We start from the raw sequence: 23,031 nt of genomic DNA, 5'->3' as shown, positions 1-23,031 counted from the left end.
AGGCTTGGTATGCACCCGTCAGCCGTTTGATGACCCATCTGACGTGGGAGAGAACTGGGCAGTACCCAGGGAAACCCCCCCCCCCCCCCCCCCCCCCTCCAGTCTTTTTGTGCCATTCTTCTTGGCCTCTGTCCTGATTTCATTCTTACCAACATCTTTATGTCTCTACTCTAGAAAAGGGGATAAGACCAGGGGTGGGGGGTGGGGGGTGGGGGGGTTGTGGTTCAGTACAACAAGAAAAGAAAATAATCACTTTGAAGCAACTGGTGCTTGATGGTTTGAGTCTTTGAAGTATTTGTTTAATATTGCAGCTCAAAATATGTTATCCATAACCTCTTGTACTTCTGATAAATATTACTTATTTCCTCAACACTAACTGTAAGATATACTTTGGGGATCAGTTTGTTGTACGAAATTGTAAAGTACAAAAATGAGGGCAGTACATAATCAGAAACCTGTGGCTGAAAGGCTGATGGTGACCATGGAAGAGCGGTCTAATCTGAACACTAGAGGGCGACATTTGACACAAAGCCAATAGTTTTTGTGGACATAACCCCAGCAGCCTCATCCTCCCCTATATTTAATGATGCTGACGATACAATCGGCTGTGAAATGTGAAAAAACAGAACTGCTAACAATCAATCTTCTCCTGAAGCTGCCAGTGGAGGGAACAACTGAGTCTAAATAAATTCAACACATCAACCCTTAAAATCCTGAACTTCTTTATTGAGGACAACAAATGGCTCCTTCTGTTCTAATAGGATTTATATGAATCCCTTTATTTACTGAACAACAATATCAAAGTCCTAATTTTTTTTTTTTAATTTTTTTTTATTTTTGACCAATACAAGAGGTTTTGTTTTTCCACCTCAGCTTTATATACTGACTTCCATGTTTGTATCCATATTGCAAATTTTACCCACATTGTTTTTATCAATGATTTCCACTCAAATTGTTAAATAGATCACATTAGCTGCTTTTAGTCTAATTTGCAAGCTGAGTTTGGCTTTTAGGTCTTCTGAAGGACTGTTTGTGTGGGCCTCATCTTTTAGGGAATCTATTGACACCTGATATGAGTTTTTCCAAACTAACACTGTGATTTTATGCTACTTGATGGTGATTTTATGATTGTTTTCATGTGTAATTGCTGATTTCACAGATTCAGAGAATCAATTTTTTGTTTCTCTAACAACTTTGCCTAAAACAACAGGAAACCTGCTGTCTACTTCACCCAGCAGCACCATTCAGTCTGATTTTGCACACCTGGAGACAGAGTATGTATTTATTGAACATGACACACAAACTAACACAGCACAAACACGTAGGCCGCACCCACACATGCTCTCTCTCTCTCTCTCACACACACACACACACACACACATACACACTCAGAAGCAAACACAAACCCATCGAAACATCCACTGCTTCGTCTCTCCATCCCACTGTGCCTGCACACAAGGAGATTCAGTAGCCCGGTTGCTATGGAAACCAGGCCGAGTGTACCAGCCGGCTCTACCGTTGGTTGACTGTGGCTTTCGTGTGTTTGTGTGTGCAGTGAATGAGTGTGCGCCTGCGTAGGCGTGTGTGAGACTGTAGAGCCTATAGAGCGCCCTGCTTTCAGTTGTTCTGCTAATATCAGCTATATGGACCAAATCCTACACTATATGATGATTTGTGTTCACATGGAAAAAGCCTCAATGCAGTGACCCTCCCAATGCCAGCAAAGATGAGTAATATGAAGAGCAGTAACACTGGACATGGAAGCATATTTAATTCTTCCAACAAGTGACATGGCCCTCATACGGCGAGAAAGATTATGACTCCTCCCACCCTACAGACTTGAATACGTGGAGTTCTTCTCCAGCCTGAGCTAATGAAGGACAAGGCAGTGGGAGGGGGATATATGCAGGTGAGAATGCAGCTAACCTTTAGAAGCCACGGGAGAGTTCAGATCCCTGTGTTCACCAACAGCGGTAAGATTTTTTTTTTTTTTTTTTTTATTAAAGCAACACCAGCGACGAACAAGTAAATGTCATTCAGCGCGGGGCACATCATTTCCTCTCGCAAATGAAGAGGTCAGGCGGAAAAGGGGAAGCTCGGTTAACTGAGACACAGCGTGGCTCTGAGAAATGTCATGTCCAGACAAGGACTGTTGCCTGGGTCACCAGTGTGTAATGGCTGAACCAAACCTCCTCTTCAGCCATTACTAGGAAAATTCATCTCTGCCCCCTGACAATTTACAGGTTTGTCTAAACCTATTGATCAACAAAGCCAATATATCCACACAGCAGAAGAGGTCGAGGTCAGATGGGCTAAATGTGGGATGGGTTTAAACACCTGAGAAATGGTTTTTATCAGTAGCTGTGGGGGGAGGAGGATTTCTACTGACGCGTTCAACTGTGTTAAACTAAATCTGCTGTGTAGCCACAGGAGATTCAGTAATTATTGGTGATCATATCAACACCATGTAATGCGCAAAGACTGTGAGCTGCTTGTTGCAAAATAGCGTGACAGCAAAGGTGTGTTTAGTTTAAAGACAGGAAAATAAAGGGGTTTTTGGCACCCGTATTATCTAAATAGGCAATCTGGCATGGAAAGTGACGTGGTAATAACAGCGAGGACTGAAGATGCCACCAGTGCAGCAAAAACAAATCCCTTCCGCTCTCTGTAGCACCAGAGCTGGAGCCTGTTTATTATTTAAAGATTGCCTTGTGAGTTTTTGAGATTTTACCGTCAGTAAAACATATGTAGGAAACTAAACTCTCAGCTGGCTTGACTGCATGACTAAAATGTTTAGAGCACAGGTGTCAAACTCCAGTCCTCGAGGGCCACTATCCTTCAAGGTTTTTTTTTGTCTCCATGCTCCAACACACCTGACAGAAATGAATGAATAGTTACTCGATATGAGATACTCCTTGATTGTTGCAGTTTTTGTGCAAAGACGTCATGCATTATCACCATTTAATTTGGTTTTAGCTGTGTGGGTGTGTTTTAGAAATAAAATTCTGACATGTTTTATGTTATAATGACCATGAATTTTAATTGTTAAAGCATGAACTTTAAAATTTGTGTAGAAAAAAACTGCAGACCTCTTCTATCCCTCTCTGCTGTGCTTCAGTCCTTCCTCAAAATCCCCTCTTAGCAATACAGGCTGTTCTGCACTCAAGAGCTTGTAACCATGGAAACTGCAAAAGTGGCAATTAGACACTCCTCTTGGCTCTAACTGGTTTTAATTAATGCACGGTGGATTCTTGCAAATGGCATCAGGAGCACAATAAGGAATCAGATTTCCTCCTGTCTCATGTTGTATTGTGAGGACATCATGACAGTTTTAGCCAATTATCACATGTTTATTACAAGGAAAAACTATATATTAAGAATGTCAAATGGGCATCACTTTGCTTGTTTTTTTCTTTAGATTAGTAGTTGAAAAGCTGAAATCTTTATTCTACAGCATGTTCAACTCAGCCCTACAAAGCCCACAGCCCAGAAAATTCTCAATGTTTCTCTGCTTCAACACACCCGATTTCAATTACTCAATATGAGATACTCCTTGATTGTTGCAGTTTTTGTGAAAAGACGTCATTCTGAAATGACGTCTTTGCTTGTTCGGGCATCTAGCATCCAACAACCAATGAAGTTCTGCGCAATGACTCGTACATTTGAGGGATAACTGCAGAAAAAGCTGCCAGGCCGCGGCTCTTGTAGAATCGAATTGAGTGGACCTGGTCTATAGCTACAGTACAAATGTGACAATAAATAGCAGAGACAAACAGGAAGTTTTCATGTCTGAGAAGCAATGCTTATCAAAAGTTCAGCTCAAAAAACCAAAAGGCCGTGAATTTACACTGAAAGCTGCAGATTTAACCTGTTTTTAATGATTAGAAAGTTCTACTGGGCAATTTAAGGTTTTCCTTCCAGAAAGTTTAGCTGATATAATCATTCTCAACATGTTCTTTGCAGAGACAAAGAAGTTATGTACAGTATTCCAATGTGATGCAAAGCCACTGACTTCCTGGCACTGAAAGCCCTCACTTTAATTAAAGTGAACTAAACCATTTTTCATTGAATGAGATGGGAGCAGAGTTGACGTCTGGTGCTCCGATTAGCAGTCTAAGGAAAAGATTACCTGTCGGACAAAGCTGTTTGAGGTGGTGTCAGAGGAGGTGCTTCCATCTGAGCGCTTAAATCGGCTCTTCCTTTTGGCATACTTTCCCTGAAAAGTCAAAGAGCAAGAGAGGGGGGGTGGGGGGTGGGGGTGGAAAGATAGAGAAAAAACAGAGACGGTTTAATTGTGCTTCTGTCCAATAATTAACTTAACATATTTTTCAGAAAATCTTGTTTCCAGGGAGCTTGCTCGCTCTTCACATTTGCAGTAGCGTTGGTAAAAGCTCCGGAACATGATCAGGCTGTAAGATTGAGCCAGAGATAAAAGCAGCAAGAGTTCCAGACCACGGAGGAAGTCAACTAGAGAAAACGAACCCACTGCGTTCATGAACAGCGTTCATCACATGACATTTTTCATGTTCTGATGCAAACTGGGACTTGTAATGTGAGCTCGGGAAAATGGCCTGTTTGGGTTTGGCAGAGGCCACGCGTTGCATCATGGTGATGTGGGCCCATGCAGCCTACATTGCCATGGATACACAATGCTGACAAATCACATTTGTTAGCCATGAGAAAACTGGCCATTCAAACATGAAATAAGGGCAGGTAATAGATTATATAAAAATTTGTCACTAAAAGGTATAGACAGCTGGGGGTATAGCTCAGTGGTAGAGCATTTGACTGCAGATCAAGAGGTCTCTGGTTCAAGTCCAGATACCCCCTCTGTGGTTCAAAGCTTTTTAGCTTCATGTGTATTGGTCTGAAAACAATGCACATTAAGTTGTGTTTGCACGCAGCTCCTGCACCTGATGTTACTCATAATCAAATTCAGTAGATTAAACATATCTAAGCTGCACTTCAACTATGTATGAGTCACCTCACGGCAACAATCTGTACAGCGTTTGGTTCATCACTCACACTATGAGAAGCAATTATCTTCATCCGCAACTTGTCACATATGCTTTTTATAGTACACCCGTCAGACCCACAATCTCCCACACAAACATGCACACCTATGTAAACACAGGGGAAGCTGCACACTTCTTATACCTGCAGCAGATACCTGGTAACGGATTCACAAGCAAACCCTAATCATTGCTGTCTACTCAGTATTTTTTGTTATTGCTGTCACACGATGCTCAGCGGAGCACACTGAGGTCTTCAGATGAATGAGGCCGTCGCGCCTGCCTTTAAACAAACATTGCCTGTTGCACTTGCTGCTGCAAATGTTAAAAACAAACCGCAGCCAAGAGGTTTTCAGTGACAACAGATAAAAGAGAACCACATCTGTTACAAGCTGCTGCTCTCCAAAAACAAAGACCATTCATTCATCTGAATTTGTCCAAAACCTCCTGTAGCACAGCAGGTTCTGTTCCCAACCCGTTTTGCTGTGCAGACTTTCTTTTTCTGATTTTCTCACAGGAAAACTGTGATTTCAGCCGAATCACAGTGATATACCCAACAGCAGCTACTGGTGTTCAGTGAGACGCTAATGCAAAAGCAGAGCATGACATCACTGTTGGCAATTGTGACCACTTGCATTAAATCTCTAAAAAAAAAAAAAAAATGCTGTGCACTGGTAGCAACATTTCATCAACCAAATAAAATGGAGACCAGTTTGTTTGTGTCCATGTGCAAAATTTAGTGAGACAGTGGTGTCAAAGAAAAGTTCCTAACTTTTACACTGGTTCAGTCCTTTCTTTTCACACCGCAGATTGCATGATGCTGCACCGCTGCATTAATGGACACATATTCTGATCTGTGGCAAAGGTGATGATTTCTTCTGCGCAGCTCTTGTTGACAGAACTCGAAAAAGGAAAATGGGGTCAAGTTTCACTGCCAAACAAAGGAGCTGATTTTTGCATGTCTATTTCACATGCTTTGTCTTAAAACACATCTTCCAATTTAATAGTATATTGATGTTCACAATTAAGATCAAAGCTATTGGCTTGTTAATAATTGAAGAGATACAGAATAATGTCTAAATCCGAAGATCCTGGCTCACTTCTTGTTGGTCTCCATGTTAGTTTACTATTTTTCCTTTTAAATGTATCAAGTTGATTGTCTTTCTTTCTTTTGCTAGAACCTTAACAGCACCTTTTTTTATTCATTTAGTTATATAAAGGTTCCCTTTTTTCTTCCTCAGAGAGGATTCTTTGTTGCTCTCAGACTCACTGTGTAAAAACAAGACAACTTGTATGGTTCTAACCCCCCCCAAAACCTTCGAGTTCATTAAGATTTACAGGAATTATTAATTGAAATATTCAGGAAACACATTTAGCCTTGATTCCAAACTTTTTGCATAATTTTTTTTTTGCCATCAAGTGACATTCAAACAGTTTAAAACCATAGAAATCACACATAAAAAAAACATGCTTAAGGTGGTGATGCCATTTAGTTGTGTTAGGTGATGTGTTTTTCTTTAAACCAACTTAGACGACTATTTATCATTTCTTATCTGAAATATGAATTAGTGCACAAGAAAAAAAAAAAACTAAGAGAATTTCATCTAAAATGCGGATCGCTCACCGTTTTATTTTCTAAGACCTGAAGATGTGAAGTGTTTGAAAAATTAGCCTTATAGCTCGTGAACAAATTTAATTCAACTGAGATGCAGTGAAATGGATGTGAAACCATAATTTTTTGTAGATGTTTTATCTCAGCAACAGAAATGTAAAAAAAAAAAAGAACAAATAATGCAATATCCATATTAAGAAACTGCAATAAGACCAAATTCACAGGAAATCAGTGGATGAAGTAAACTTATGCTTTACTGGAAGTTCTGTGTCTGGGTACCGCTTCATATCTAAGTGTGCATGTTTAGTGGTCCCTCTGCAACTGAATGGTGGTGGTTCCTGTAAGGGATCAGGAAAGGTCAGAGAAATGCCAGGGAAGTGGGGCGGGGAGGTTTCCTGTTGGTAAACATCCTCCCAGATTAACAGTATAATTAAAGAGGGTGTTTTTAGTGAACAGGGGGCTTTTAAAAAAAAAAAAGGGGGGGTCTTGGCAGCGTGCTCATGAATATCCTACAAACATTATTCTGCTCACAGATATTCACACTGATCTGCAATCTAACTTTGGCCAGCAGGTACAATCTTTAATCTAAGATACCTTCAAGCGCTGAATTTGGATGAGTTCTCGGGTAATGTTAATGTCTACTTCTGAGTCAGAGCAGAAAAAAATCTGATCTTCCCTTACAGGATATTATAGCTGCACTTTCTACAAATGCATTCAGTAGTGTGACCTCCTGCGTGGCAACATGAGCTTTCTGTTTGATTGATCAGAAGTGCCAAGCACACACATAAAAACACACGTATACAACCCCTGCTGCCTGGCACAAGGAGGTTGTCCATCTGTTTCTCACTGCAGCCTCTCAGCAGATGAAGATCTGACTGCTAAAAACAGATACGATAAGGTGAGATGGTGAGAGCAGCAGGCAAACTCCAAAAGGATGGAGCAGGAATCATAAGAGCTGAGGGGGAAGAAGGAGATGAGAGGGAGCTGGGAAGAGTGGGAGTAAAGAGGAGAGAGCAGGACTTGGCATGGTTTGAAGCGCTGGTAGTCTGTGATGAGATGTTTCTTTTTTTCCTTCTCCAGAGAGACAATGACTGAGCTCAGCGTGGGTGTGTTTGTTCTAGATTTTCTCATCTTACTTTTTTTCATCCATTTACAGATTTATGACTAAACATGCCCAAAAACGTCCAAGCGACTTCTAAAAAGCCAGAACCTACTTGTGGCTATAAAAAGACTGACACTATCAAGGCAGGAGAAATGAAATTGTGAATAACTGTGTCAACTTTTGAAAAAGTGGAAACAGCATGAGAGAAATTTCTATTCTAGTTTACAACTAGAAAAGAAAACAGATTTCATGTCTTTAAATTAAAAAAAAACAAAACAATTATTCTCCCTAACATAAGTGAAAAGCATAACATCCTGTGACAGATAACATAAAGCAGAATCTCCTCCATCTGTTTATCTTAGAACAGTTTTTCAGCTTAATCCCAGTCTGATTAAATAAAGGTGTGGTTTTCCTAAGAAGCTGTTGGTCAGACATCATAAACACAATCCTTACATCACAGCAGCGACTCAAACCCGACAGAAGTACAGACAACACACACCAGAGACGCAGTTATGTCGAACACAGGAAACATACAACATATTATTATTATTCTTTATTTTAAAACAGCTAATATGACTAAATAAATGCTATATTCCGTGTTCACAAGCATTTTCGGCGACTTGCTTGTCGAACAACCTGTTAATTCACAAGTGAAGCAGCTTTGCTGCTGCTGAAAAGCATCTGTTGCATAAATGGATCAGAACTAAAAACAATGTGTTTCCTATTTTAATTTGCGTAATTTAATCATCTAATTTAATAAATCTAATCCCCTTTTTTTTTTTAAAAAAAAACAAAACAAAACAAAAACCTAAGTCTGTGGTCTTACCTGGGTGTGTGGATGATGGTCAAACATGTCCATTTGGATCTCCTGGGTTGAGGTCGAAGGCGTCCTGGACATACTACTTTTCTGTACCATTTGATTTCACTTTTTTGGGGAGAAAAAAAAATCTATTTCAGTTTCGTGTGTTTATGATGGTGCCGACTGTCTCATCTTCTTTTTTTCTGTTCTGTCCAGGAAGGGTAAGGCCGCTGATGTATGTGAGCTGGCTGGTAAAATAATGGCAACAGCTGCCTGGAGCTTTACACACTGGCGCACCGAGCCTGAACACAGAGTCAAGATAGCGGAATGACGCAAACACGCATCCGGTTATGGAAGTAAAACTCATGGAAAGGAAACTTGTTTCACCAATTTAATGAACCTATCAAGTGTGGACTCAGTTGAGACTTAGACCTAGAAGAACAAATAATACAATAAAGTAATAATTGCATCAATTTGTGTTTCCCTCAAGACGGGTTTCAGCAGCAGGATATGATGATAGAACCGTTTGATCGATAGTAAATAAATTTGTTCAGCAGAACAGAGGGCAAATTAAAACAAGAGGAATAAGCAGACTACTTTAATCCTGTTAAACCCTGATCTCCATCCAGTATAGGATGACATAAAGAGACAAAGGTTACAAACACTAAAGAAAAAAAAAAAAGAAAAAAAAGCCAAATTTACATGAGAACTGTCGGGGAAACTACTTAAAATCGGATCCAGCAAACTGCTGAAAACAGCGTCCATGAGAGAAATCAGGCTGATTTAATTCTGAAAGCAGAGTCCTTTGACTTCCGGTGTGTTTCTGTGGCTTTCTGCGTGTCTTGACGTCGTTTCTGTCCCCTCTGTGCTCCACAGACTCCAGCTGGAGCCGAGGTCCACGCCCCGTTGAATAAACGCCACCTTTTACTTACTGAGTGATGGGGAAGCAGCAGAGCTCCAGTGATGAAGGCTGGAGACATTCAGCCCAATGCTCTCTCCACATTGACATTCAAAAACCCGAGTTCCTGCAGGGCTGATTGGAAGGGGAGAATAGCTCAGCTTTATCTTAAGCTTTTTGCAGCAGCAGGGAGATTCTGTGTCCAAAGCCAATGAGATTTAAAGAAGAGGAGACTCATGCTGATGTTGCCTTAAGCAAAACACACAGGCTCTCCGGGGACCCAGGTCCACAACTGACCTAACACTGACCCCACTGTGGATGGGATTAGGGCTGACTGAATGTTCCAGCAGAGACAGAGCTTTGCTGGTGTCCTGAAAAAATATAGGGAATTATCAATATGTACAGTTTAAAGGCCTCTGAGTGAGTTGTTGAACAGCTCCCAGATTTCTGCCTTACTGAATAAAAGGTAAATATACCAACATTGGCCTTAATGTATGTAGAGAAACATTTAAAATCAATGAAATGTTCTATGTTGTTTAAAAATAAAACATCATGATATTTCTCGGAGGACAGTTTGCTGGTTCATTTTAAACTGTACAGACAAAAGCGATATAAGAAAAGTCCGGATACAGAAACAGGAGAAAGCAAGAATATCTTAAGTTTCAGGAAGATGTCTAAACAAAGGTTTTGGACATTTTTTAAACACTGTTTTGTGAGTATTACTCAAAAATAAAAGAAAATTGTGTCAATGTGGTAAAAACTCACAAACTGGGCATGATTTGTGTATTTATTCATTTATTGCTCCTTGAACGCATCGTTTTATGAATTTATTTGATCGTTTCATTGAATTTCCCTTTGGGGATTAATAAAGTATTTTTCATTTAATTTCATTTACTTGTTAATAAAGTAATTTCTGATTTTGATTCAGGGAGCATTTTTTTTTAAATTGCTGAAATTTTCTAAGCAGATTTACTTTTTATTTTTTGTCATTATTTGCCACCGAAGTTGCACAAGCCAGTTAGGTGATATTTTATCTTTGCCTATTTTGATGAATTGATGACAACATTTCTGGCACCTTCCATGACTCTTAGAGCCATTTCATGACACAGTCTCAAGATATAGCAAGATTTATTATAGCTGGACAAAAGAAAAATGAGTCAGGAGATAGAGAGTCTGTGCATCAATCCAAGGACGATGTTTTGATCCCCATCTTGCTGAGCCCACATTTAAATGTATCATTGGACAAGAGACTGAACTTACATTGTACCTACTGTCATTTGCATTTGATACAATTAAAAAAAACTTTGATGATACCTGACTCCTTTCATGTGTAGTGATCACAGTGAACAACTGTTTATAAGTTGTTGAACTAGACAGCATTTATGCTGCACCCTTAGCTATACTCCAAGACATCGCCGCCTAAAGCAAAACAAAGATGCTGGTAGAAATGCCTTGTTGCCGTTGGTCAGATATAAGCATGTTTCGATCTGCTGCTTTCCTTTATGCCGTAAAAAATACAAAATCAGTTTGTGCAGTTTGGCTGATCAACAGTGATTTACAAATTAATTAGTGTAAACAACAAAGTCAAGGAGACGCCGAAACCATAAGTAGAAACACACTGAAAATTGTGTAAAATTATGTAAAACAAAACAAATAAAAAACAAAAAATAGAGTAACATGATAAGCAATTGTTAACTTCTATAATGTAAATTTGTCATGTTCACTCAACATGCCAAGCTAAAAACTGGGACATCAGGGTGGCTGATCCTCAAGAAAGTTTGCTGATTCTTTGATAACAAAAAACAGCAAATGAAACTGAATTACTACAAAGCCCTAAATCACTGATGATATCATATGGATTATGCAAATTTAAATAAACTAAAAAGGCAATCACCCACTCCTCACAGAAATTACAAAGCATAGTGTGACATCTAATGTGTGTGACGTTGCCAACGGAGCTGATGGCGTTGGACAGAGCACCCACAACCTCCTCCTTCTCTGCTGCAGCTGAATCTTTCGGTGAACTAGTGGGAGGAAGCATCATACAAAGTTTTTCTTTTTTTTTTGTAAAGCAGTGATTCATCATCATAGTGTACATTGATAAGAGTCATGTTTCTCTGAGTCCGTACGGCTCTGCAGCAGCAGCAGCTGGTCGACGTACTCCTTTAGAGAAAAAGCCTTATGTGCAGCACAATTCACTTATTCTCAGATGGATTGCTCTTTTTCATTTCTCTGCCCAAGGTGAGTGTGATGAGTCAGAGAAGACTGTCTTCAGTGTACAATGATGTCTCTGGCCTTTTACTGATGCTTGTCTTCACAACTGCAGGAACTGAATAGGTATAAAGTCACCACCATGAGCAATACCATCATGTAAATATACCTTTTTATTTCCTCATGTTGTTTTAGACTTTTTTTTTCTCACACTATCGTTTCCTTCTTTGTGCAGTTAAATAATTACTTTATAGCTCATGAACAATGAAATAATCATCTGTAGATGTCACTTCAGAGACACTATCATAGACACATCCTGGTAAATCGAGAATTAAACCACTCTGGAAAATGGGTCCATAGTAACCTTATGACCCACTTGATTTTCTTTCTTTATGTGTTGAGTGTCTTCGCTGCTGCTTCCTTGAAACTGGTGGTACGAAGTGACCTCAGATTCAGAAGACACTGATGCCTTACTAAAACATCTGAGCAATTAAATAATGTTGTACGATGTGGGTCATATTGTTGCCACCGTTTCTGAACAGCAGTGATTCATACGTCTTTTGAAGGATAGGGAACTTTTCATCTCTGCTGAGGTGGTTATGTGGTTAAATTGGCACACCAGTATGTTGGATGGTCACTGAAAATAAACTAGATATGGATGACCTTTCACCATAGGTAAGGCATGACTCAATTTAGAGCGTGGATATTTTGATATTTTCATTGTATTTGATTTCTAAACAAGTTGAATGGGCGAGATCAGACCAAGATGTGAGAATAAACTGCATAAAAATCAAGATGAGTGCATCAGTGTCAGGGATAAGTTCAACAAGTTAACAGAGTATTCAGCAGTAATAAGACAAAACACAGCTATGTACACTCATTAAGTATGGCTCTGATCCCATGTTGGAGAAATAGGCTCAGATTTAACTGGTCTTGGGTACTTTGTCCTCATAATGCAAACCAGATACTTCATCAACATTTTGCAGTTATTTGTTCACAGCTTCTTCAGGTAAGATATTTATGTTTTGGCTGCACAGCCAAAGCTTGAAGTTAATTTTCTAGCTGCTTTTTCATGTAACACTGCAAGATGATGACAAAACCAAAGAAGCATGATGGAAGCAGGAAAGGACAATGGGTCAGCATACATTTTTGCTTCTTTATGGCCTTTATAGTGCAGCTGTCCTGCTGGATGACGCATTCTTCTGCAGAGACTACAGTTGAAGCTGTTGAACGCTTTTCCAGATCTTGATGATTTCATTTGGTATTCTTGGTTACCTGCCGTGAAGAAGTCACACAAGTGGTCCTCATGCACCCACACCGTATTGCTATGGTGATGGACTGCTGCTTTAGAGGGTTAAGGGTGCAAAAAAAAACAGACCTTTACAAGTAGCTGGTCAAATGGCAACGTACCAGTTGCCTATTTTTACATGATTCTTCATAAGTACCCACCTACTACACCAGCACACTGTTTCCACATTTTTTTTTCTCTTAGTAGTGGCCACTCAAAGATGCAAAAGCACCATTTTCTAATCTTTTTACATTTTCTGAGCTGTTCAAAATATTTTATTTATTTATTGTTTTGTTTTTACTGTAGAAGAGCAGCATTTTTTTAGACATTATCTTTGTATTTGGATATTTTTAGTTTTGATGTCATGCACTTCAATTACTTGCAAAGTTTCCTTTAAAAAAAAAAAAAGAAAACACCTTTCAAAGGTACAGGTAAAGCTCAGAGAATATTCTTGCTTTTTAAAGCCTTTTTAAAGCCAGAATATTCTCTTTTTAAAACATATTTTTGAGGCATTAAGCGCGTTTTAAAAAAATAAAAATAAAAAAAATAATACGTATTATTATCAACACTAACCAGATATGAAAACAGACAAGAATGACATTTTTAATAAGATATAACCTTCTTAGTGTTTACATATTTTAATATAACATTGAAACATTCTATTCTAACTATTATATTTATGTTTATTACCTTACTTATAACAAGCTGGGCCAGTTTAATTACATGTTTGAAGAGCTGCTCCATCGCAAATCTAAAAGCTTCACGTCAAAAAGCTCTGCAAAAGAGCTGGTAGAATTACATTTTTTGGATTTTGATTAATCACACAAATATAGATACAATAAAAATAAATATGAACAACAACAACAACAAAAAGGAACTTACTTTTACTGATATAACACTCAGCATTAACGCAACATAAAACATACATAATCCTGTTAATTAGCAGAACTGATATTTGTGTGGTCAACAGCGCCCTCACGCGGTTCAACAACAGACTACACAACTCCACTACTTTACCCACAATGCATTGTTCAGATACTGGTTATTACCATTATTTCTATGGGGGGGCTTTATCGAAGTTAACTTACAAAAAAAACATTTACAGGTTTACTTTCTGTCCATCCATCTTTTTATCCATTACATTTTGTGGTATGAACAAGTATGAGAGCCATAAAATATGGCGCGTATTCCATCAAGTTGTTTTATGATCTCAGTTGGACTCTCCTGTAAAATGGTTCATTCCAGTCCGTCCCCCAAACCTTCCTTTTCCTATTGAAGTAGCAGCCATGAGGTAGGAGTGATGTTAATGGCTCAACAAAAGTCTCAAATAAACAGTTTAAACACATACATGACCACTAGATCTTATTTATTACGACACCCGAATTCATTCTGCATTATTATTCTACAATAACTTGGCCGCTCTGAACCCCAAACCCTACATTTAATCGTGATTTTAAATGACACGATGTAGCTGACGGATCGGCCATGTTGGCAGTCCACCGGCTGGATAGTAACTGAACGGCTAACACATACTGGTTTTAGTGGTGCAACATTTTTTATTCCAGTTCAACACACCAATATTTACCGAAAGAGTGTCTGTCTCTTTTGGCCTGCAGCATGCTCAGGCTCCAGAAGAGGCTTGCCTCCAGCGTCCTGCGCTGCGGGAAGAAGAAGGTCTGGTTGGACCCCAATGAGACCAATGAGATCGCCAACGCCAATTCCCGTAAGTATTGCACCAGTTTGAACTGGTTTCTCTTTACACACTGGTAAAATCCGTGGCTGCTTTGTCCAGCTCCAAAGGCTTCATCACAGTCCTCCAAAAGCAAGTGATTAAAGACTATTCCTCCATCATCCATTTTAAGAAAAAAGTCAAAAGTTATTTAGAAAATGTAAATGAACGTATAAACCAATAGGATAAATAGGTATATAAAGTTATACTTTTAATAAAACTGAATGTATGTAAGTATATGCACATGTGTCGGGGTATGTGCAACTGCAAGTTTATCTGTAGTTGTATGATGTGGATATGTACATAAATATATATGTGATAGGTGTATAGATAGGTGTATGATCACCTATAAAGGTATACATGTTATTGCTTTGTGCCTGGGAGTGTATGTGCATATGTATATGTGTATGTATATATGCAGATGTGTACACGAGTATGTGTGTGTACATGTCTATATTTATTATATTTTGCATTTAGTTATTACTTTTCCATTAAAAAAAGAAGAAAACGGACTATTTAAGGGATTATTTTAACAACTGCAAGGAAGAAAAGATCATAATTGTAAAGGGGGACAGGAATACATGAGCATTGCTTCATCCTGCTCCTTTTCGGACTCTATAATAATTGCTACTTTTTTAACCTGTTGATTAAATTGTTTTATTTTGGCTGAAATAAAGAACTATCTAAATCTAATGTTAATGTGCTGTGTTAATGCTAATGGTTTATTACATCTTATTCTGCACATAATTGAAGTAAATGATGGATTCAGATGTTCACTGTACTGTTAACTGTAATATTGACACCCTAGGCTGAGATGTCCTGGACCAAACCTTTATAAAAGCCTAGATCCAATTAGTATAGTGATATACATTTGACTTGAAGTTTGACATTACGTAGTTGAATAAAATCTCCTTCTGTTGACACCTTCATACTGGTTATTGGTTGTAACCCTTTAATGTGTGGGTCTACCATGTGGTAAAGGTAAATTTGCAGTAACTGATTAATTTAAAAAAAAAAAAAAAAAAAAAAAAAAAAAACCTGCCTCAGCCATCTCTACCAAATGGTTTGCATATGTAAAACCAAATTAGGGGTTAATAACGCCACTGTTTCAAATTTGAACCATTTCACTGTTGTGACACTATTATTAGGCTTTCATTATGTTTTCCCCTCTGTCTGTAAAGCGTCTTGAGATGGCATTGCCGTGATTTGACACTATATAAATAAAGTTGAATTGAATTACCTTTTCTTAACATCTCAACTATTTGCCAAAAACATTGTTTTTCTTTGGTTTGGACAAGAATAAGCAGAGAAACTTTTTCCTCTGTTCTTTTTGTTAGTGTGAAAGTTGTAGGGATAAATATTCTTTGGTGTTCTCGTTCTATTCATTTTACGCAGTTTGGTAACTCAACACTTTGTTTCCAGGCCAGCAGATCCGTAAACTGGTAAAGGATGGTCTCATCATTCGCAAACCTGTTACGGTCCACTCTAGGGCCCGCTGCCGCAAGAACACACTTGCACGTCGCAAGGGGAGACACATGGGAGTCGGTATGTTGAGACACACCTTTGAGAAAGATGGGGGTTAATGGCAAGGAACAATTTGAATGACAAAATTAATCTGAAATAAGTGCATGTCTGCCTATTAACTTAATATTTTCTTAATCTCTGTACCCAGGTAAGAGAAAGGGTACAGCAAATGCCCGTATGCCGGAGAAGCTGTCTTGGATGCGCCGTATGAGGATCCTGCGCCGGCTGCTGCGTCGCTACAGGGAGTCCAAGAAGATTGACAGGCACATGTATGTTTTTGTTTTACTTCAATGATCAATTTTAACAGAAAATAAGAGGGTAACATGATTATTTTTCCACTGGGTTTATTTGGTCAAGTCTCACCTTTGTCGCTAAGCACAAATTCAACAGAATTGAAGTTCAAATTTGTGAAATGTTTCCACTTATTACTTTTAAGTAGCCATCATTTATTTATAACATTTATTTTCCTCTTTTTTACTCCTTCAGGTATCACAGCCTCTACCTGAGAGCCAAGGGTAATGTGTTCAAGAATAAGCGCATCCTTATGGAGCACATCCACAAGCTGAAGGCTGACAAGGCCCGCAAGAAGCTCCTGGCGTAAGTATTCTTCTCCACATCTCTGAATCAGACTTTTTCATTTGGAGGTAAAATACCTTCTTTCACATTTAATTGCATCACTGGAGGAACGAGGAACATTTAGGGATCCAGTCAGTGAAGAGTCATATTTACAAAGCTTTTAGATGTTCGGTTGATTTGAATGAACGATTTAAATAGTTGGTATTTATTTTTACATGGATATTCCCAGCTTAGGATCAGTCTTACTGAATACAACCTTCTCTTTTCTTGTTGTCCAGTGATCAGGCTGAGGCTCGTCGTACCAAGACAAAGGAGGCCCGCAAGCGCAGAGAGGAGCGTCTCCAGGCCAAGAAGGAAGAGATCATCAAGAACTTGTCCAAAGAGGAGGAGACCAAGAAGTGAATGGGCTCTTTGTGTCCTGCCTGACTGTGCCACCTGTCAAGTGCCGACAATAAAAGTGTACATAAAGTCACAGAAAGTCTCATTCATGTTCTATTGTGTTTAAACTACTTCAGCAGAAAGACTGGAATAGAATATTAATCCGTGTTGTAAGGGAGTGACATTGTGTAATAGTGTATTTCTTTAGTATGCAGGCCTATGAGAGACAATGGTGACTGAACATTATGGACCATGCTGTCATGAGGCTTTGAATACTTTTAACATGGAGAAAGCAAACTAAAGATAAGCTAATAAAAGGAGGGGATCTCTAAGTTCAGTCCCTGACAGCCACAATCCTGCAGCTTTAATAAAAATATTTTATGGCATCCTAAAAATAAGTTAGACAGTTGATAATAACCTATTTATTTGATCAAAAAAATTCTGGTCGTGACTGTCAGACTGCAGACTAAATTAGGCTGAACAGGCATCTTCTGGTGGGTCACATAAAACCCTCGGATAAATGAAAAATGACAAAGTTGTATCAGAGTTCCCACAGCTTAGAAACCTTTAAGTTTGTTTTCTGCTAAACTTGTTTTGAATCATATGAATGATTTGTCAAGATTCTGGTTTATTTGCCAACTATAATTCTATTTCCTGCTTAACGAGTTATAATCCTGTTATTATAAGGACCGTGTGGTTTGTCCAGTAAATCATCTCAGAGCACCACATGCAAACAGCAGTTTTCAACTATTTTCAAACGTGAAATGTTTTTAAAAAATTATATTTAGGGATTTGTTAACCTAAACATACATTTTAATTTACATGGGTTTTCTGCCATCTAGTGGATGTAGCAGCTGTGAGAAGTCTAACCTGAGTGGCTATTAATCAGTCAAAACTAAAGTGATTATTTAGATGTTAAAGATTCACAAAATAAATCTGTCAATCCAAGTTCCTTTGGCATTATGAAATTAAAAATCTAGAGGTTACATACTTGTAAACATCAACCAGTTTTAAGGTACATGTATAACTGCAGCATCTGCTGTTTAGATTAAGTTAAACGCTCCTGACAGGTTTTCTGTCAGCTGAACCAGCTGAACCTGGTGTCCGTTTCAGCTTTGGGGAACTGGAGTAAGAAACTGGCGAGGTGCACCAGCAGCTTTTACACTTTGTCCTGCTTGTTTGTTTGGTCTGATTCATCAAAAATTCATTTGTAATATGTTTCTGTGGAGAGCTTTCATGTCCATTACAGCCATTACAGGATGTTTAAATAATTTATGAGCCCTACTAAAAGATCATTTAGGTTCTTATATACTGTGTGGGCTACAGGTTTGGACAAACTGTGTGTGTTTTTACTAAAGCCTTTTGTCTGCTTCATTTTATGCTTGTGGGTGCTTCTGAGACATTCAGGGTGGCAATAGTTCACACAAGTATGAGGGCACCAGGCCTCATGGTAAGCAGCTGTGGAATGTACAGGGATCAGCTGTTCCTCAGCCACATGACCCCATTACTGCCCCCCTGAGGAAGGTGCGGGGACTTAACGACCTAAGAGCTCACCGCTTGAGCAAATCACTAAATTATTCTAGAAACTGCTTCAGAGCTCATGATGTGTACCAGTGGAGGTGTCATTCATGGGCCAAATGAGAGAGAAACAACCAAACCACAGATTTGAATGTTAAGTTGGACCTTTTAAAATTTTATACAATTGCAGCTCAACACCATATCGTTTAAGTGGTTCATTTGACAAATAAGAATAGCCTGCTTGAAATACAACAGGTCCAAAGCCCCCGAAGCAACCGGTGTCCTTTATTGTTAGTTACATCAGTAGTAAAAAGAACTGTCTTCTCCTGAACACCACTAAAACTAAGAATCTGTGGTGGATTTCTGGAGATCTTAAACACCTAGCGAGCCAGTTTGCATTGATGGAGAGGAAACGGATACTGTGCAAAACTACTGATACATGGCGTGTAGATCTAGATCAGAAGCTGGAGTGGTTTCCAACACAGACACATCATATAGGAAGGGACAAAGTTGCCTTTTCTTTTTCAGGTGCCTCAGATCTTTCAGTGTCTGCAGTGACATGCTGCAGATGTTTTATCACACCGTTATTGCAAGTGTGCTTTTCTATGCTGTTGTCTGCTGTGGCAGCAGCACTACGGAGAATAAGTGTAGACATCTGGACTAAATGAGAAGAAAGGTTGCTGCGTAGGGAGCTGGACCCTATTACAAGTGTGGTGGAGCAGCAGATGAGGAGGAAACGACAGGGCATTATGGACAATAATAATAAAAACCCCCTCCATAACACCCTGCAGTGTAGGACTGAGAGGTTCAGGAGATCTTTTGTCCCCTCAGCCATCAGACCCACAACAGTCACTTCTTCAATCTTTGGTACTCTAATTTATTTTAATGAATTATCTTAGTGTTAATATTTGTACATACGTAAAATCGTGAGCAGCTGGTTAATATGAATTTTCCCGTCCATCTATCCATAGGACTGAAGAAGTTAATCTTAGTACTGTAATCAAAAGCGCTTCTTCTCTGACGACCTGAAGCCAAGAGCAACATCTCCATGTGGTTTAACAAGGACAAATTTATACAACAAAAATGCACATTTTAGAAGTTAAAACACGAGTCTTCCTTTCTTTTCCTTGGCATGAGATGTCTTAGGCATAGCAGGCAAAAAGCGCCACACAGAGTTGTGGTCAGCCTTAGATATCATATCTGATACCAAAGTATTACGACTAACTAACTTCATATTAGGTCTGTCAATTTCCTTTAATGTATTATAATTCCTGTTGTGACAAATGTAATTAATATAATCCACATTTTTTATTCACAGCAGACCAAATTTATCAGCAATTTGTATTCACTGAACACGTGTGAAGCCTCTGAGGCTCCAGCCAGCTTAACTAAGTCTCAAGAGGACAATGATGTCATTTCCTTACTGTTCTGGTACTGATAAATGCAGTTAATCTCCAGGAGACTGTACTGAGTTTGAAATGAACACACCCAGTTGGTAACACCTCACTTTGAAGCAGGACAATCCCAACCTGCTGTAGCTGCAGTTATGTGGCATAAAACATTGTATAGCACCCAACAAAAATGCATTTAGAAGCGCATTATAATCATTTTTAAATCACCTCCAAGAGAAAATAAAATGTATTTTCTTATGCGTGGCTGCATGTCTTGTTTAGGACCAAGTCAGCTTTTCCAGATGTAGCTTTAATATTCAAAGCACATATTTGTTAATCGTCTCCTCTTTGTTGTGTTTCAAACATTTAATAGCATATCAGAGTTATGAACAGCGGTTTTGTTCCTCACGCTTGCTTCTGCATCTTAGGAAAGTGTCCGAGCTACTGTGAAACCACTTGTGGTTGTTTTTGCTGCTACAACTATTCTGGTATTCACTTATGAAAATAAATCAGCACAAATTTAGAGTGAGCATTATACCTCCCCTTTGGCAAGAATGAAACAAGTGATATGAAGAAGTGTAATCAGTTTGATAACATTTCTCACTGACACTATGTTTATCCTGGCATGTGAAATTTCACCAAACACTATCTCAAGTAAGTTACCACCTATCTGACTCTGAAATACGTCTAACACTAGATCTGCTAAACAGAAAAATATGGCTGAACTGTGTGCATATGCACATTTCTTCTGCAGATACCTTCAGTTGCTCTAGCCCCAATGTTGTGTTAAATTCAAATGAAAACATTTTGTGTTCCTGATCAATGACTGTTATATTAAACCCACTGTCTGCAATAAATATATCACTATTGTAAGATTTCTTGTCACTTCAAGTTCTTGTGACATTTTCAAGTATAAAAAATGGCCCTCATTGCAGGTGTCCAACAAGTCCTGGGATTACTGCCACGATAGGCATCACCAAGTAATTTTTGATTCTTAAAAAAATCCACAAATCAATTCCAAAAATTAATTCGACATACTACAGTATTACAGAGCAAAACAGGATTACATTTATTTAGAGACACTGCAGTGTACCGGGGGGAAGATAGGCTTGTAGTCTTCATTTTCAGTTATAGATAGGAAACACATGATCATACCTGCACCTCATGCGATCTGCAAAATCTCAGCTTGCTCTTCCTCTTCTAGTAAACGGTTTTTTCAAGTGTGCACAACAAAGTAACCCCAGTCTTAGAGTTGGCAATTGCATGGTTTGCATAGATCTTATCACACTTACATAAGGCAATAAAAATTTAGCACATTTAATTAACAAGACAATTGAAAGGCCTTTAAATAAAGCATTAAACACATTAAAGATGGTGTAAAAGTATTAAATAGTAAAAAGTAGCAAAAGATAGCAGCGATCTCAATTAAAATCATGATAAAATCATTCTCTTTTTTTCCATAATACATTGGCAAATCCAAAAAACGACACCAGAAAATATTCTCCAGAGTTACAACTACTACACAACCACTGTAGTACATTTTATGTAAAGTAGAAAAAATTGGAGGAGGAAGAAGAATTAATCTTATAAACCCTACCCCATCCTCATTTCAATGTAAACCAACAGGATGGCATCATCTACGGCAAACAGTAAGAACAAAACACAGGTACGAAATACTCTTTTTTTTTTTTCCCTTTTTCTCTTTTTTTTAATCAGTTTTTTTAATACAGTCTTAGTATGCACTCTTTATATTTCAATTTAAATTGAGGAGGATTTGAACAACTTTTAAAATCGCTTTTAAGTGCATTCCATTGTTTTACATCAACCACTGAATTACTCATTTGTTTGAGTGTAGTTCTTGTAAAAGGTTGTTTAAAAATCACTATTACGTCTACTTGTTTCATCATTTAAAATAAAAAGAAATTGCAGCCCTGGTGGTAAGAATTGTTTAGCTTAATGCATGATTATTAATGTTTTCAACACAACCAAATCTTGCAGTTTTAACAATCCTGACTTCCAGAACAATTCTGTTGTATGCTCTTTAGGAGAATTTTTATTAATTATTCTTATTGCTCTCTTTTGCAAAGTAATTAAAGGCCTTAAATTAGTAGTGTAGAAATTACCCCCCTCCCATGGGCTCACCATCTGCGGGAGGAGCCATAGGGGTCGGGTGCAGTGTGAGCTGGGCGGCAGCAAGGGGCGGGGACCCTGGCGGTCCGATCCCCGGCTGCAGAAGCTGGCTCTAGGGACGTGGAATGTCACCTCTCTTGTGGGGAAGGAGCCTGAGCTTGTGTGCGAGGTTGAGCGGTTTTGGCTAGATATAGTTGGACTCACCTCGACGCATGGCTTGGGCTCTGGAACCAGTACCCTCGAGAGGGGCTGGACTTTCTTCCACTCTGGAGTTACTCATGAGGACAGGCACCAAGCAGGTGTGGGCATTCTCAACAGTCCCCAGCTTGGTGCCTGCACGTTGGGGTTTACCCCGGTGGACGAAAGGGTAGTTTCCCTCCGACTTCGGGTGGGGAGACGGGTCCTGATTGTTGTCTGTGCTTATGCGCCGAACAGCAGTTCAGAGTACCCACCCTTTCTGGAGTTCTTGGAGCGAGTGCTGGAGGGTGCTCCTTCTGGGGACTCCATAGTTCTGCTGGGGGACTTCAATGCTCACGTGGGCAATGACAATGAGACCTGGAGGGGAGTGATTGGGAGGCATGGTCCCCCCCCTCTGAACCCAAATGGTGTTTTGTTATTGGACTTCTGTGCCCGTCATGGATTGTCCATAACGAACACCATGTTCCAACATAAGAGTGTCCATATGTAGACCTGGCATCAGGATTCCCTGGGTCGCAGTTCGATGATCGATTTTGTAGTCGTATCGTTGGACCTGCGGCCACATGCCTTGGACACTCGGGTGAAGAGGGGGGCGGAGCTGTCAACTGATCACCACCTGCTGGTGAGTTGGCTCAGATGGTGGGGGAGGAAGCCGGTCAGATCTG

General features: G+C 39.2%; 1 protein-coding gene across 1 annotated transcript; it reads left to right on the top strand.

Annotated features, from left to right (window-relative positions):
• Window positions 1-14,197: 14,197 nt before the first annotated feature.
• Window positions 14,198-17,219, top strand: rpl19 (ribosomal protein L19). The gene is made up of 6 exons (XM_079252295.1): window positions 14,198-14,213; window positions 14,539-14,645; window positions 16,074-16,196; window positions 16,324-16,444; window positions 16,662-16,772; window positions 17,030-17,219. The coding sequence occupies exons 1-6, from the start codon at window positions 14,209-14,211 to the stop codon at window positions 17,151-17,153; spliced, it is 591 nt and encodes a 196-aa protein (XP_079108421.1). The 5' UTR covers window positions 14,198-14,208; the 3' UTR covers window positions 17,154-17,219.
• Window positions 17,220-23,031: the final 5,812 nt, after the last annotated feature.

The sequence above is a fragment of the Telmatherina bonti genome, assembly GCF_933228915.1.
Source record: "Telmatherina bonti genome assembly, chromosome: 14".
NCBI lineage: Eukaryota > Metazoa > Chordata > Actinopteri > Atheriniformes > Telmatherinidae > Telmatherina > Telmatherina bonti.
This window is presented reverse-complemented; position numbering and strand designations above follow the sequence as displayed.